Source organism: Saccopteryx leptura, chromosome 1 (genome assembly GCF_036850995.1).
Source record: "Saccopteryx leptura isolate mSacLep1 chromosome 1, mSacLep1_pri_phased_curated, whole genome shotgun sequence".
Classification (NCBI taxonomy): Eukaryota; Metazoa; Chordata; class Mammalia; order Chiroptera; family Emballonuridae; genus Saccopteryx; species Saccopteryx leptura.
Genome location: NC_089503.1, coordinates 12,827,928 through 12,843,964, shown reverse-complemented (window position 1 = coordinate 12,843,964; position 16,037 = coordinate 12,827,928). Strand labels below are relative to the sequence as shown.

Below are 16,037 nucleotides of genomic sequence, written 5' to 3'. Positions count from 1 at the left end.
TAACAGACTGGCTGTCATCCCTTCCTCCCCTGCTCTTAGGCACCAGAGTCGGAGCCTGGGCTTTGGACAGAGCCCCAGGGCTGAATCTCTAAAGGTGAACGACAGCAGTGAGTATGTGTGGGCCCCACCCTTGAGATAAAAATCTATCCAGGGAAATGCATCAGGACCTCCCATTCGAGTGCTGCCGGCCAGAGCCATGAGCCCGGGCTGCGAGGTCAGGCGGCTGGCAGGGCAGGGGTGGGCACCGCAGGCCTCCCAGACTCAGCCGTCTTCGGGGAGGAGAGCAGGGAGAGCAGACAGTGCAGGAGCAGCAGTGGTGGCGTTGGGAGAAGTCTGAGCAGTGCCCCGTGTAGCAGTGACAGAAGTACAGTAGTACCAGCAGCACCGCTGTAGCAGAAATAGTAACAGCAATGAAAATACATGTTACGTGCAGTCACTGCTGGGAGCACTTCTCACGTACGGACTCCCTCGATCCTGACGCTGCCTCTACAGCCGATATCCCCACCTTAGAAAGAAACCGGAACAGAGAGGCTAAATGATCCGCTGAGGTCCCACACTAAGTGCCCGGTTCAGACGCTCAGTTCCTGACCAGCAGAAGGACATCTTGCCCACCCTTCTCTCTCCTGGCCGGGCTTGTGGCAAGTGGCTGCACGAGTGGCGTGAGACCCTGTACAGCACAAGGTCAAGGCCTGCCGGGACACGGAAGACACATTCTGGCAGACGGCTCGTGGATTTTTGTTTTCTTTGCAATTAAAAACAAAGTGGGGGTGGCGGTGGAAAGAGAGCGATGGAGGGAAAGGACTGCTGCGCCTCCTGACGCCCGTGTCCCCACGCGGTCCCCCGACCCGCCCAGTGCCAGGTGCTCCTGCTACAGACACACACAGGGAGGGGGCTGGTTTATTGTTTCCCTTTTTTAATGAAACTAGACCACTGCTTACAAAAGCCTGCGTGGGCCCGCGTGCCCACCCTTCCCCGTTCCCTGGCTCAGCCGTCCCTGTCCCCCAGGAACCGGAACAAGGCGGGTGCGGAAGAACCCCCCAGGCTCAGTGACCCACGTGAGTGGAGCGGCCTGGCCTCGGACCCCAAGCCTTCAGAGGGCGACAGTGCTACCTCCCGCATCTGTTCCCATCAGGCCTAGGGGCTGCGCGGACGAGGGTGGTCCAGGCCGCTGTGGTTCTCAGGCCACCACCCAGACCAGAGTGAAATGATGTGACTGTCCCCCCCATGGCCCCCCCCGCCCCCAGGAGTTCTCCCCTTCCTCCCCCCATCCCAGCCCTAACTCTACCCCACCAGTGATGAGGCCCAGCTCCCGTGGAAGGGCCAGGGCCTACAGGCTGTAGAACTTGAGGCTCCTGTCCATGCCCGTGGACGCGATGAACTTGGCATGGTGCCCGAAGGCCACCCCGGTGGTCAGGCCGCTATGCTCTGAGGAAAGAGACAAGGGGCGCTGGTGAGAAGCTTTTCCCCTCTGGGTCTCAGCACTGACCCCTCACACACACGTCCAACCCATCCAGTCCTTCCCCCACGCATGAGACGGCTCGTCCGCTTTCCCCGCAACCGGAACCTCCCGCAGGCAGGGCTGCAGCCCGCCCTGCAGTTACCGCAGGGCCTGGCAACGCCCGGCACAGCGCCAGCACGCAAGTTCTTGTCAGTGGGCTGAGTGAACGGACGACTCTCAGGGCCCCTCACCTAGGTGTTCGGGCACCTGCAGCTCTGCTCCAGTCCTGCCTGGAGCTGGCGGGACCGAGGCAGAGGGCGCCCCCCGGCACGCAGTCTTGCTCCCCACATCTCTCAACTGGCTGTTCTTAAAATTGAGCTGAGCTTTCAGTTTGGCATAAACTTCAGTAATCAGCTGTTGGGACCGGCCCAGTGCTAACTCCTTGCTCATAATGGGGACAGTCCGTCAGCTTGTTCGAGCGCACGGGGTTCCAACCCCGGGGAACCTGGGCCCCCACAGAAGGCAGGGCTGGGGCTGGGGCGGGGGCAGAAGAGGCTGGGCAACACTCCGCAGGAGCATCAGCACTTCTCTTCAGGTAGGTTAACGTTCACACCACAAAGACCCGTGCTTCCGGCCTGCCACACCCCCTCACTCTGCTCCACATCAGAACACCAGGCTGAGGAAGGGCTAAACCCCACGGGCCGTACAGCTAGGCCCGGACACCTCTGAAACACCAGCCACGGCGCAGGCTCAGGAGAACACACAAGTGGGAGAAGTCTGTGTCCTGCCCACAACCTGCTAACGGGGAAAAGAACTGTATCAACAAAGACAGCAGCAGCTGCCATTCATTGAGCTCCCAAGTGTGCAGCAGGTACCTTGCCACCATGCACGCCACCTCTGCATCACCAGCTGGCACAGCCTGCAGAGCAACGCCTATGTGCCCACTGCAGAGCTAGAGAAGGCACTCACTGAAAGGGAGTCACGTACCCGGGTCATACAGCTATCAGGAGGCTGGCAACCCTGTTAGTCTCTATCTTGGCTTCTGTACCTTTTTCCTCTGGCACTTACAACTGCAATTACTGGTGACTATCTGCTGAGCAAAGGTCTGATCTCTCGTACCCACTGCTCTAACCCCACAACAGAGGAGGGCACAAGCTGAATGATAATGGCAAATCCTTCCTATGTGCCAGACACTGTTTTAATGTACACGCATCTAAACCTCACATTAGCCCTGGCCGGTTGGTTCAGTGGTAGAGCATCGGCCTGGTGTGCAGAAGTCCCAGGTTCGATTCCCGGCCAGGGCACACAGGAGAAGTGCCCATCTGCTTCTCCACCAGAGCCTCCCCCTCTCCTTCCTCTCTGTCTCTCTCTTCCCCTCCCGCAGCGAGGCTCCATTGGAGCAAAGATGGCCCGGGCGCTGGGGATGGCTCCTTGGCCTCTACCCCAGGCGCTGGAGTGGCTCTGGTCGCAACAGAGCTACGCCCCAGAGGGGCAGAGCATCGCCCCCTGGTGGGCGTGCCGGGTGGATCCCGGTCGGGCGCATGCGGGAGTCTGTCTGACTGTCTCTCCCCGTTTCCAGCTTCAGAAAAAAAATAAAAAATAAAAAAAATAAAAAAATAAATAAACCTCACATTAAGTCCCACTGGGTATGTACTATTATCATGCCCCAGAGAGGTTAAGTAACTTGCCCTATGTCACACAGCTTGAAGCAGTAAAGCTGGCATTCTGGCTCGAGTTCAGTCTCAGTGACCATACTCTGCTGCCTCAAGTTGTGACTAACAGCTGCTGAGGCATATTAATGCCCACTCCTAACACTCCCGACCCAGTGGGGTTCCCCCACCGCCTTCTGGGCCAGAACACCCAGGGACCTGGGACCCCAGGGCCAACCTCTACCTGTAAAGTGAAGAATCTCCGTCCACTGCTTGCAGATGTAGATCTGGACATCTGTGCCGCCAAGGGCCAGGTAGGTACCGCTCTGGTCAAAGATCAGGGACTTCACCTGCCAGAGCCAGAACAGAGATCACACGAGGGGAACAGAAACTAGGGGCAACTGGGACCAGAGAGAAGCCGTTTAGATGAACTCAGTGAGCCATCGACAAATGAGGAGACCCCGAGAGCTGGGGCGAGGGCGAGGCCGCACCTCAAAGTTGTTGTCCAGCTGCAGGGTCTTGAAGTTCTTGAGCTTGCGCAGATCCCAGAGCTTGACGGAGGAGTCGTCGGCCGCAGTGGCCAGGTAGTAGCCGTTCTCGGAGAAGGCGATGCTGGTGATGGGGCCCGAGTGGCCAGGGAAGTTGGCCACGTTGGTGCGCTCCTGCAGTTGGAGGGCGGGTAGCAAAACGTCACCCACTGTTCATGAGAGGGAAAAAATGGAACTCCCCAAACTCCTACCTCTGAGATGTCCTCCTCCATCCTTCGGGGAAGGACAGCTGGCAGGACGAGCAGGAGTGGATGGCCCAGCCCAGGCCCCCCGACTACCCCGACCATGTCACTCAGAGCCACTGTCTCTTCACCATCGGGACACCCCAGGGCCAGATGCCATAAGCACTTAATCAATGAGCAGTCACAACAGCTCTGACCCTAGGGCTCAGATGGAGGCAGCCATGTCCTACCTTCAAGTCCCAGATCTTGATCTGAGAGTCTATGGTTCCTGTTCCAAAAATGAGTCCATCAGGATGGAACTGTGCACAGGTGAGTGCTGTGGAGAAGGGGGACCTGTGTCAGAGCCCCTGCGGGGGACTAACACGGCAGAGGGTGGCTCCTCCTCCTCACATTCCCCACCGTGCCCGCATAAAGCCAGGCACTTGGCAGGTATTGGCGGTAAGTCTATTTTTACAGAACAAATGAGCAAATAAAACATAATAATAAATGATAAATAGCAAATGAAGAGAAAGAGGCAACTTACAGCAGCCAGAGGTCTCATCTGTCACCTTGGTGAGCACACGCCCTGTCTGGATGTCAGAGAAGGCCCAGTACTGAAAAACCAGAGACAAAGACGTCAGTGAGAAAGTGGGTGTCCTTCAGGAAGCAGAGACCCCCATTCAGCAACCCCTGGTAACACCAGCTCCTCTCGGCAGAGAGCAAACACTCTCCTCGGGGTTCTGGGGAGCCGCCTGGGGCTGGGAAGCTGTGCCCCCACCCACGATGCTCAAGGCCTCTCCGGGCCCTGGGTGGGGCCACACCTGGTCATCAGAGGAGCTCAGGAGATAGTCACCAGTGGCGTGGAGGCTGAGGCCTGTCACAGCGCTCTCATGGGCCCGAACAACCTGAACACAAGAGGTGTTCGGAACAGACCAGATCCTGATAGTGGCATCCGGGGAGGCCGAGAACACCAGCTCCTAAGAGGAAAGCAGAGGTGGACTATCAGAGGAGAGGGGCCACGATGCTCTCAGAACACCAGCAACGGCTTCTCCTCTCAGCCCTGCCCTGCCTGGAACCACCCATCCACCCAATGGTGCCTACCAGGGCCTCTGGTAAATGACATTAAAATGGTCAAACATCACTTGGCCTTGGAGGCCTTGCCATCCAGCGGTAGAAGGGATAACTGCACCAGAGTGCAATATCCCACAACCTGTCTGCAGGGCCAGAGAGAACCGTGCCTAGGGCAACTGGCAACTGCATTGCTTCGTTTAAATAACCACATGCAGCTCACGCCTACTGTCTGGGTGGCGTGGGTCTGCACAGGACTGGGTCTGGGGGGCTGCAAGGGCATGTTCAGTGTATCCTACACTTAAGCGTTCTTAGAAAAATTTGGGACAGGGAGAGAACTTACATAGTGTCACCAACCAATTATTTTCCTAAGGGCATTTAAAACTATAAGGTAGAACCAACCATCTTTTGTCAACATGATTTCATAAAAGAAATATAAACACCCAGTAAGAAGGAAAGGAGTGCTTTCATTTGAATAAACTTATTTTTTGAGAAATTCACCATGTTCATGATTCTTGTTTGTCATTTCCTTAAGGTACAGGGCAAAGGCCGGCTGTCTGAGAAGTACCTATCCAGCCACTGTCTTACAGACGCAGACTCAACTGTCCTAGACCTACACTCAAACCCACAGCGTCCCTGGCCGGGTCTCAGCAGCGGCCCTCACTCTCCAAGCCAGCAGGCCCACCTGTTCTGACCCACCCCCCTTCAACAATCAGCACCCCGGTCTTCCCGCCCACGCTGGAGGCCCCTCGGAATGCTTCCTCAGAGCCGAGTGCTTTGTTTTCTGCAGTCTGTATTATAAACATAGTAGGGTTTTGTCTTTTTCTCAACAAAGTGTTTCAACGAACATGTTTCTGTAAGCAATGCAATTCCTCTCTCTGTCTGGTCTGAAGAGCCCTGTATAGTGGGTCCTACAGAGTAAAGGAGAACCCCATGACTCCAAACAGAGACCCCTAAATGTCCACCCTGGAGTCAGAGCTCTTTCTCAGGCCTACCTCACTTTACCAAGGAGACAGCGGAGTGGGCTCTGGCTCTGGGGCCCTAACCCACTGAACCTGGGCTCGGGAACGAGGGCGCAGCGTGGCTAGAGCTCCTTACCTGGGAAGGGTGGAACACCACACTGGTGACTTTCTTCGTATGGCCTTTGAGAGTGGCCAAGATTTGCTCAGAACTCTTGTCGAAGACAACGACATTTTTATCTGCCCCACCTGGAAAGGACCCACGTGAGATCCAAAAATGAGCCAAGCCTTCCAGGTCTCTTTGCTACAGAAGGCACTTTTGTCCCCAGGCCTAACTTTTGCACAGGACTGGAGCATGAACCTCCCTGCCACCCCCCACCGTCGGCCTGCTGCCGCTGGGTCAGGCAGCTCTCACCGGTGAGGATCTTGTTGGTGTCGGAAGGGCAGAGGTCCAGGGCGAGGATCCCGGGAATGCTGGCACTGTGCAGCCCCTGTGCACACCAAACCCAGTCACAGCCCAATCAAAGCCACACAACTCCCCCACTGCCACCCCCAGCCCAGGGAACAAAGTGACCTGCGTTCCTTCTCCACCGCCCTTGGCCTTCTGCCCGGACGCAGCGCCTCCCTCACTGCGTTCCCGGGGAGCCAGAGTGGGGCAGGAGAAGCCCCGACATCTCGGCAGCCGAGGCTGGAAACAGGGCCCTGGACGGCTCTCTGCCCCTGCGCTCCGGGCCGGCCTCCCCAGCCCAGAAACAGCACAGAGGGCCCTCTCCGAGACAGAGGGCGCGGCCACTCACCACGTGCGAGGCCACCTGCCGGTACTTGCTGAGCTCTTCTGGCTTCACCAGCTCCTCAGGCACAGTCTTCCCTCTCTGAGGAAAGAAGGCCCACCCCAAGGAGAGCGGCACTGAGGGCCGGCCCCAGCCAGCCCTTTCCGAAGGGGTCAGCGCCCTCCCTCCCCCTGGCCACCTCTCCCCCCCGGCTCCGGGAGGCGACTCACCTTCTTACGCTCCGTGGTTAGCACAGTGGCCTTGTCTTGAAGCTGAGGAAGAGAGAGGGGAACAGACTCAGTGTGAGCCAAGACAACGGTGTGCTGGACGCTGGTGACGTCCATGTTTCCACAGGTGTCAGCAAAAGCTCGCCATGTGCCAAGGACTGCGCTACAGGCTGACAAGCGTGATCTCTTTCTACTCTTGCCCCAAGCTAATGAGGTGGGGGCGACGACCTTGTTTCACAGGAGGAGACAGCCTCGGAAGTGAAGGCCACAGGGGTGACAAATGCCAGAGTGAGGAGAGGACCAGGCTGCAGGACTCCCAGACCAGGTCTACGCCACTGAGACGAGAGCTAAAATGCAAGGTGACGCACTGAACTGTCCGGTAAAGACACAAACCATCGAGTCCTGCAGAGGAGGACTCTCTGAGTGTAACGGCACTGCACGTGAAATCGGGCCAGCTCCGCGTCTTGTGAGCTGTGCCTTGGAATCGGAGTCTCACATTCTAGATCCGTAAACTAGAAGGGCTAATTCTTATCCTGCCTCCCTCAGGGAAAAAACATGAAAACATGCAGCAAAGTACTTTACTATCTGCAAAGAACCCTAACAACAAAAAGAGCTACACGTTGCACTTACTGATTACAGTCTGTTAAATCCCCCCACGTCTATGGAGTAGGTACTCTTATTCTCCTCTTAGAAGCAAGGGAAAGGGACATGGAAGGGTTAGTTAAGTCAGCTCAAGGTCCTAAAGCTTACAGATGGTGACCCCGAAGTAGAAAGGGAGCAGTGTGGTCTGAATCTGTGCTCTGCACGACTTTCTCCCCAAAGAGATGAGATTTTTATTTACATGGGACTCAAGGGTGAAAGGTGAGTGCCCATGCGCATTTCTACCAAGTGACAGCACCCTTACCTTCTGGATAATCTCGGGGGTCATTCCCGCCAGCTCGCCCAAATCCATCGGCTCACCTGCACCCTGAAGAGAGAAAGGGAAGGTGAGGGAGGCATGGAATGCCAAAGACTCTTCCAGGAGAGCCCCGTGGGCCACCACACAAAAGGGCAGCAACAGAGGCGGGACAGGGGACGATGACACTCACCACTACACTTGGCTGAGAGCTCGGCACAGCCTGGGGCACAATGAGACCAGCCTGCGGTTTCAGGGTGGCCAGAGCTGAGAGAGAAGACAATGTTAGAAACGGGGTATGACGAGGCGGAACCAGCACCGAGTGGGGGCTGGGGGGGGGGCTGCACCTTCTCGAGCAGCAGTGACTTCCTTGGTGAGACGGGCAATGACACGGCAGGCGGCGTCGTGCTGGTAGAGCGCGTGGGAGAGCTCTTGGCGGGTGGTCTGCAGCTGCTGGCGCAGGGTGAAGCTGTGCAGCATGACTGCATCCTGGGAGGGGGACACCACCGTGAGGGGGAGAGAGGAGCCAGGAGCACCCAGTAGAAGGGCCTGCCCTTGATAAGAGGACATGGCCCCCATCCCATGGCCTAGACCAGTTATCAGTGACCCTGAAAGTGCTGGCAGCCACTCCCAAGTCCCTAGGCTTGCCTAATACTGGACACAGACAGGAGTGGGAGCCAGCTCGTTCCCACCCCCATCTTCACTAATTCACCAGCAAATCTCCGAAGTCATGTCATCACCTCCCCAAGAGGGAATAATGCTGTTGCTATTCACTGACTGCCCTCATTCTGTTAGGGACTGTGCTCAGCAGTCCCTCAAGATATACTCATTCATTCATGTTGTAGAGTGCCCATTATGTACCAGGAGCTGCTCTTGGTGCTGAGGATATACCAACAGATGAAACAAATGCCTGGCATCATGAAATTTATACTCTAACTCTCCCAAAGCCCTGAGAGGCACTTATCCATGTTGTACAGTCAGGAAAACTAGAACTGGAATATGAGCAACTTGCCTAAAGTCACATGGCATGTGAGCAGCAGAGCTAAGCATGGAACCCAGATCTGTGTGACTTCAACAACCAGGCTCCTCCTCTGCAATCATCCTGTCCCTCAAAAGAGAAAATAATGCTCCATCCTTCCCATCCCAAAGTCCTAGTCCAATGATGTCTTCAAGCGGGGAAGACGCCAGCTCTCTCCCAGGGACTCACCCACTCGTCCTGCAAGGCTTTCAGAATGGCTGGGATGCTGGTGGCGGAGGGAGGCTTGGGCCGGATTGGGTGAGCCACTGCCAAGAGAGGGAAGGCAGGCATGAGGAACCACAACACAGGGGACCCTTCCTGTCCCCCACTCGTCTCCTTCCACCTGCATTAACAGACACTATCTCCTCCTCCCATGCACTGGCGCCACCTCCCACCCTCTCAGGCTCTGAACTAAAACGGCCCTGGACCGAGCCAGCATCTAAACACCTTTGATGTCAATGAGCTGCTCCTCGGACAGAGGCTGATTGTTGATGGGGTCTGTGCCATTCTCTGCAATATACTTCTCAATGAGCCGCCGCTCGTAGACATGATTAGAGACGGGGGACACACACGGGTGCTCTGGCACTTCATTGGAGACTGTGAAAAAAAGGCAGGCAGTGAACCTAGAGTGGTGAGAAAGACCGTGGGGCCCTGGTGGGATAGTTTCACTGGATAGAGCATCATCTCAAAGTGCAGAGGTTACTGGTTCAATCTGCAGTCAGTCAGGGCACATATAAGAACAGATTGATGCCCTCCCCCTAAAATCAATTTTTTAAAAAGGTGATTATATATTTTAAAAAAAGACCCTGGGCCAAGGGGATGCCTCATCTGCTGCTCACCCAACAAGACCATGTGTCCCCACACTCAACAGGAATCAAGACCTCACACCAGGCCAGTTCTGTACTGTCCTTAGAACACTTTCCAGCTGCGTAACTAGCTCCTCCGTCAATCTGCTGACAGAGGGCCAACAAATAATTACTGCATAATTACTATGTGCCAGGCACCTAGAGAGCTGTCAGTCACCTCTGCCCATCTCACTGTGAAAGATGCTCGGGCACCATTATATTCCAGGACATGGAGATACACAAGACACCCAGAGTTAAGTCTAGAGCAGCGACTGTCAACCTTTTCCATCTCATAATTACTAAAATTCTGCAGCACACCAAAAAATATCTTTTTTGCCTATCCAATAAAAAATAAATAAAAGGTATCATTTTAATTTTCATTCATTCACACAGAACGGCTATTGTTGTGTTAGATGTTGTCATATTTTCTATTTGACAATCTAAAGGGAAAGAGATCAGTGCCCCTGACTAGTCAAGTACTGCATGTTTTTAAAATTCTTCCACCACAGCAGGTGAAAAATCACTGCTCTGGAGTCCACCTAGATGGATCACCAGACAAAGAAATTACAAAGCAATGTGACAGGTGCTATAACAATACAAAACATTTACACATTGTTTTACTAGTTGCCAAGCATGGCTGTAAACACTTCCCCTAGATTAATTCACCCCACAATCACCCCCAACAGAGGTAGAGCTGATACGCCTGCCTCAGTAGCCTGTGCGCCCCCTGAGGACAGAGACCGCAGCTGGTCTCTAACAATGCAGCTGCCCAGCAGGCACTCGGTAAACATGCACCAGATGAGCAAATGAGAGGAAGGACGATGCTAGGGATAGAGACAAGAGCGTCCTCGAGACAGAAAGGGCCCTGGTAGGTAGCTTTCTTGGTTAAAGCACCCTCCCAACAGGCTAAGGTTGCGGGTTCAATCTCTGGTTAAGGTGAACACAAGAATCAACCAACGAATGCATAAATAAGTGGAACAACAAATTGGTTTCTCTATCCCTTCCTCTCTAAAATCAATCAATCAATAAATAAAATTTTTTAAAAACTGAAAGGAAACAATAGCCGTGAAAATAATCTGCAAACTGACTTCTCCAATGTGAAGGGCTCATTTTCCTAATCAACACTGCCCCTCCTCCCTCCCTCCGTTTTTGGGATTTATGGAGAGGTTTTAAGAGGAAAGGGCTTGGAAGTTAGGAAGCAAATAGCGAAAGGGATGAGAAACTAGTAACCTAATGAAATGAGAACCAAAAGGAAAGACGGTACAGCCGTGAAAAAAAGCACGGATTCGGGATCAGAGAACCTAGTTCCATCATCCCTTGCTAACTGTTCAGCATCAGATGCGCCGTGTGCTCCTTGAACCTTACATCCTTATCTGAAAAAAAAAAGGACCTTTCTGTCGGCTTCGGAGATTTCCTGTGAGCATAAAAGGAGACCACAGACTGGGAAGCGCACTGTAAACCAATAATGGCTTTACAAACGTACGCTGTTTTTATCAGCCCTGCAGGGTGAGGCTGGGAGCTGGAGACATGGCTTCCAGCCCTGTCACTGCCTCTAACTCACATGTGACCTTCGCAAATTGCAGACGCTCTGCCTACCCAGGCGAGAGCTCAAACAACATCCAGTGCAATGCTCTCATTCTGCAGGGGAAACTGAGGTCCAGAGCTCCGCACCAGATCACACAGCCTGTCGGAGGCGGATCCTGCACCAGCCCTCGGCATTCCCGATTCCTGCACCAGCCCCGGCTATCCCGATCTCTGCACCAGCTCCCTCCGCTCAGGCCTCAGTTCCCACTGCGTCAACGAGGTGGCTGGCCTCAAAGATGCCCGCGACCATATACTCGAGGCATTACGTGAAGCGCTGCACAAATGCATCCCAAGCTGAGGACGAGGACCCCCGTGCTGACAAGCCGCCGCCCTGCCTCCCGGGAGCCCCGTCTTCACCTCCGCCCCTGCCCTGGCGCCGCAGCAGCCCGCAGATCCTCCCGCTCGGCTCTCCGGCCTCTCGCGATCGGCCGCAGCCGATACTCACTAGAGCAGATCAGAGACATGGCGCCGTCGCTGTTCTCCGAGGCGCCACACACCAGGCTCCGGGATTAGCTGCGGAGCTGCCGCGGGCCAGTTCCTGTTCCTAGCTGCGTCGGGGACGCTCCGCGGCCAGCGGGGAGCTGCCCCGCCGAACGATAATAGCGTAGCCCTTCACGTGGGACTGCAGCGGGGCGCGCGCCTAGCCTCTCACACCGAACGGAAACTGCCCTTCCCCAGAATGCAACCGGGCAGGAAAGGGCCCGCCTGAGAGTCTCGGCTATTTCCGGAAAAATTCGTCTCTTTCCGTAAAGCTCCCCCGAGGCACGAGAGGAAGAGATCCGGAACTACATTTCCCATGATGCAGCAGTGGGAATTTAAAGCCAATGCAATTTAGCAACATTTTTGAGACCCTTGTGCGCTGGGTCTTGGCACCAGTCTTGCAAACTGGTGTATGCGAGAGTTTCCAATGGCATATTCCTTAGGTCTGCCTTAGAGGTCTGCATCTTCAGTGCGTGTCCCACGTGATTCTGCGATGTTTTTTCGGACTACCCTTTGAGAAACGCTGCTAGATGACCTGATGAAGAAAGCACAGATGCAGATGGATTAAGAAACTGACAGTGGCCAAGAATCGGTTCTGGTCCTGCCTCTTCTACCAATTTGCTCTGCGATCTTGGGGAAGTTATCAGTTTCCCTGCCCCTTTCTTACATGACTTCTGAATCCCTTCCAACTCAGATTGTGTAGGATTCTTTGTGGATACCTATAAGATAAGATACTCTCAGAAATCATGTAGAGCAGGGATCAGGAACCTATGGTTCGTGAGCCAGATGTGGCTCTTTTGATGTCTGCATCTGGCTCGCAGACAAATCTTTAATAAAAAATAATAATAATGTTAAAAATATAAAACATTCTCATGTATTACAATCTATTCATTTCCTACCGCTCCTGTTCATGGTTGCGGGTGGCTGGAGCCAATCACAGCTGTCCTCTGGGACAACACCAAATTTTTATTGGATAATGCTTAACGTACACGGGTCGTTGTATGGCTCTCACGGAATTACATTTTAAAATATGTGGCGTTCACGGCTCTCTCAGCCAGAAAGATTCCCGACCCCTGATGTAGAGAATGGGTGGTGTGGGCGATTAGGGATTCAGATTAAGCAGCAGACAGACAGGCATGGTCAGTGAAGTCTTCGCTGAAGAGGTGAGAATATTCTGACTTTGATAGGTGGGCCAAATTCAGATAGAAGAGAAAGAGAACAGAGGGCATCCCAAGAGAAGGAAATGAACAAGCAAAGGTTTGGAGAGAAGAATAAAAGTTGCAGGTATGAAGGGTAGTATCGCATAGTGGCCAAGTGCAAGGACTCTGAAATCAGATTGTGTGTGCTCTGTGCTCTAATCCCAGCTAGTAAACTATGTGAACTTCTCTGCCTTAATTTTCTCATCTGTAAAATAGGGTGGTGATAACAAAGGTTGAGTTAAATTATAGGATTGTTGTAAGGACTTAATATACTGCTCACAGAAATTAGGGGATATTTTATCTCTTCATATTCATTCTGAAGTATCCCCTAATTTTGCTGAGCAGTATATTTAAAAAGGTCTTTGAACTAAACTCGACACATAGTAAGTACAATGTAAATACATGCTCATATCTGTTATCATTCGCCTGAAAGCCAAGCATATTATCCAAACTACTACCATCTTTCCCCTGCACCAATAAAATAGCATCCTAATTGGTCTTGCTTCTAATCCACTTTTCAACGAACAGCCAGTGATCTATTTTCAATGACAAATCTATTCTCACTACTCCCCAGGCTTTCATTCACTCAACAAATACTGATTGGGCACCTCCTATCTGATAATTAGAGATACAAACGGTGAGCAAGAAAGACAAGATTTCTGCTTTCTTAGACCTTACATTATGGGGGCGCAGGCAGGGAGAACCATAAACACACAGGCAATCAACACATGAGAAATTTCCAGAGTGATAAATGCTAACAATAAAACAAATCAGAGTCAAGTGGATAGGAGGTTCTGTGGGTAGGAGGGATGGGCTACTTTAAGCAAGTTATTTGGAGAAGGCATCTCTGAGGATGTGACATTTTTGTTGAGACCTGAATGAGGGAGAATGTTTCCAGCAGAGGAAATTCACCCCCAAGTCCTGCACCATTTAGCCCATGCTGACCTCCACAGTCTAACTAACCTCATCTCCTCTGCAGCACACTGGCGGTTCTCACACCTACTCTGGCCGGTTCCAGGACTTTTGCCTGGAACATTCCTCAACTCCCTCTTTCCCCTTTTCTTCTCATGCCCTTCAAAGTAAACATCAGTATCAACTTAAATAGTGCTTCGTGAAGCCTTTAACTTGACCCCCTAAGTTGCGTTCATGGCTCTCTCAGCCAGAAAGGTTCCCATCCCCTGAGGTAGAGAATGGGTGGTGTGGGCGATTAGTGAAGTTTAGTCCCACAGCACCCTGTCATTCTCTGGGCCCTTCTGGATAACAATAATTTAATTGTTTACAAGTATCTGTTTGATGTCTGGGTTCTCCATTAGACTATACATTCCGTAATGGGAGGAACCATAGTGGTTCTTCTCATTGTTTCTCAGAGTCTAGCACAGTTTCTGACACATAGTAGGAACTTCATAACTGTTGTTAGTTGAATGACAGGCTCCCTGACAAGCCAGGTATCTTAAGTACTTGGATATAGTAGAAAATAAAATGGATTTGTTTAAGTGAGACCTTGAACCAGAGCTAGTTACATTTTCTTAGGGGTTGGCAGCAGAACAGCAGTTAAGCTATGAAGTGATAACCAAACTTCCAGAAGATTCCTCTGGAAGATACTTAAGTGGATGGATCAGAGGGAGACAGAGTAGAGAGAGAGAGAGAGAGAGAGAGAGAGAGACCCAGTAATTTATTTGACAGATTTTTATTGAGGACCCCCTGTGTGCCAGTCAGGCACTATACTAGGCACTGGGGCTACCACTGTGAGTGAAACCAGAAGTGTCCCTGTACTGAAGAGTTTATGGCTGTGATAGAAGAATGGGGGGGGAGAGGAGTCCTTTCAAAGCGTTTGGGTTCCAAAAGCCAGCCCCTCAGGGTATAGAAAGGATCCAGGGCAATTGACTTCGAAGGAAACATTGCAGGTAAGAACTTGAACTCAGGTTTCTCCCTACTTCCCCCGATTTCAACCTCTCCATGGAGGAGATACAGATTACCTAGGCGGGGAAGGGAGACGTACTGGGAAAGGGATACATGCATAGCTATTGGTGGGTCCCCGAGAAAGAAATTCTATGCCCTGCTCCATTGGCCAATTACCCAAAAGAAGCTCCATTTCCCAGTGGCAAATTTTGTGGACAAGTGACTGAAGAAAGTGAAGATAGGGATTATATAGAGTCACTTTAACTGCTAAAATTATTAACATGATGAAGGTGAAGGCATGAGGAAAGACTCCATTCTTGTTTTTACTAGCCTGGGAATTGAAACTTTAAAAAAAATTTATTTACTGATTTCAGAGAGAGAGAGAAACATTGATTTGTTCTTGTATGTGTCCTGACTGGGGATCAAACCACAAGCTTTGACTGTGGGGATGACGGTCTAACTAACTGAGCTATCTGGCCAGGGAAGAAACTTTTTGAACCTTCCAGTCCTGCGTCAATGCCTGGATATACATGTGCACATATACAGCAACTGCAGATAATCCTCTTATTACGCCTTGAAGGACTTGCACATCCAGTTCACTAACATGATCAGACCTCTTGGCACCGCCTTCTGGGCCACCTGGCATCCATCATCCAGACTGCCTGACCTCTGACTAGTAACCGCGCTCAACCAATTCTAGGACTCAGAGTGCAGGACTGATAATTCTCAAGACAGTACTTTTTCCTGTAAGAACTATTAGCTTTTCTTTCTTCTTTGGAACACTTCTGGGTTAGTCGCCTAGCTGTATTCCCAGTTTGCAAACTCTAAGACCCTTTTACTTCATCTTTATCATTTATTTCTAGCAAAGCCTCCATTCTTTTTTGAGTTCATTCCACACGACAGATGATTACGCAGGACAATGCAGCGCAAACAACTGACACTGAGGATTAGATGAACTCTCTCTCCTCTCCCAGGGTGGCCCTATGTTAATTTTCCAAAAGGTGTGTACAACCTGAAAATCAAGGGTGGGAAAATCCCTGAACTGTCTGAGATTTGTTTCTACCACTCAGATGGAAAAGAGAGTTGATAAGAAATTAAACAATCATAGGAAGAAAAAGTTGCATTTCTTGCAGAGGAGAGTCTGACCTGAGATGGGGTAGTCCTACAAATCAGAAACAATCTTACAAGCAAGTGTATAAGTAGTTGCAAGTGTTAGAAAGGCTGGAAGGTGAGACCCAGTATCCTACCAGGGTCTGCTGGGGAAGAAAGAGACCCTTAGCTGAGGGAGAAAGTGATG

General features: G+C 52.1%; 1 protein-coding gene across 1 annotated transcript; it reads right to left on the bottom strand.

Annotated features, from left to right (window-relative positions):
- Positions 1-1,258: 1,258 nt before the first annotated feature.
- On the bottom strand, positions 1,259-11,833 carry PRPF19 (pre-mRNA processing factor 19). The gene is made up of 16 exons (XM_066361138.1): positions 11,608-11,833; positions 9,181-9,330; positions 8,923-8,999; positions 8,063-8,204; positions 7,909-7,982; positions 7,725-7,787; positions 6,824-6,865; positions 6,621-6,695; positions 6,239-6,314; positions 5,963-6,072; positions 4,618-4,773; positions 4,341-4,410; positions 4,048-4,133; positions 3,579-3,749; positions 3,332-3,437; positions 1,259-1,425 (listed from the first exon to the last, which is right to left on the bottom strand). The coding sequence occupies exons 1-16, from the start codon at positions 11,624-11,626 to the stop codon at positions 1,328-1,330; spliced, it is 1,515 nt and encodes a 504-aa protein (XP_066217235.1). The 5' UTR covers positions 11,627-11,833; the 3' UTR covers positions 1,259-1,327.
- Between the last annotated feature and the right edge of the window lie 4,204 nt (positions 11,834-16,037).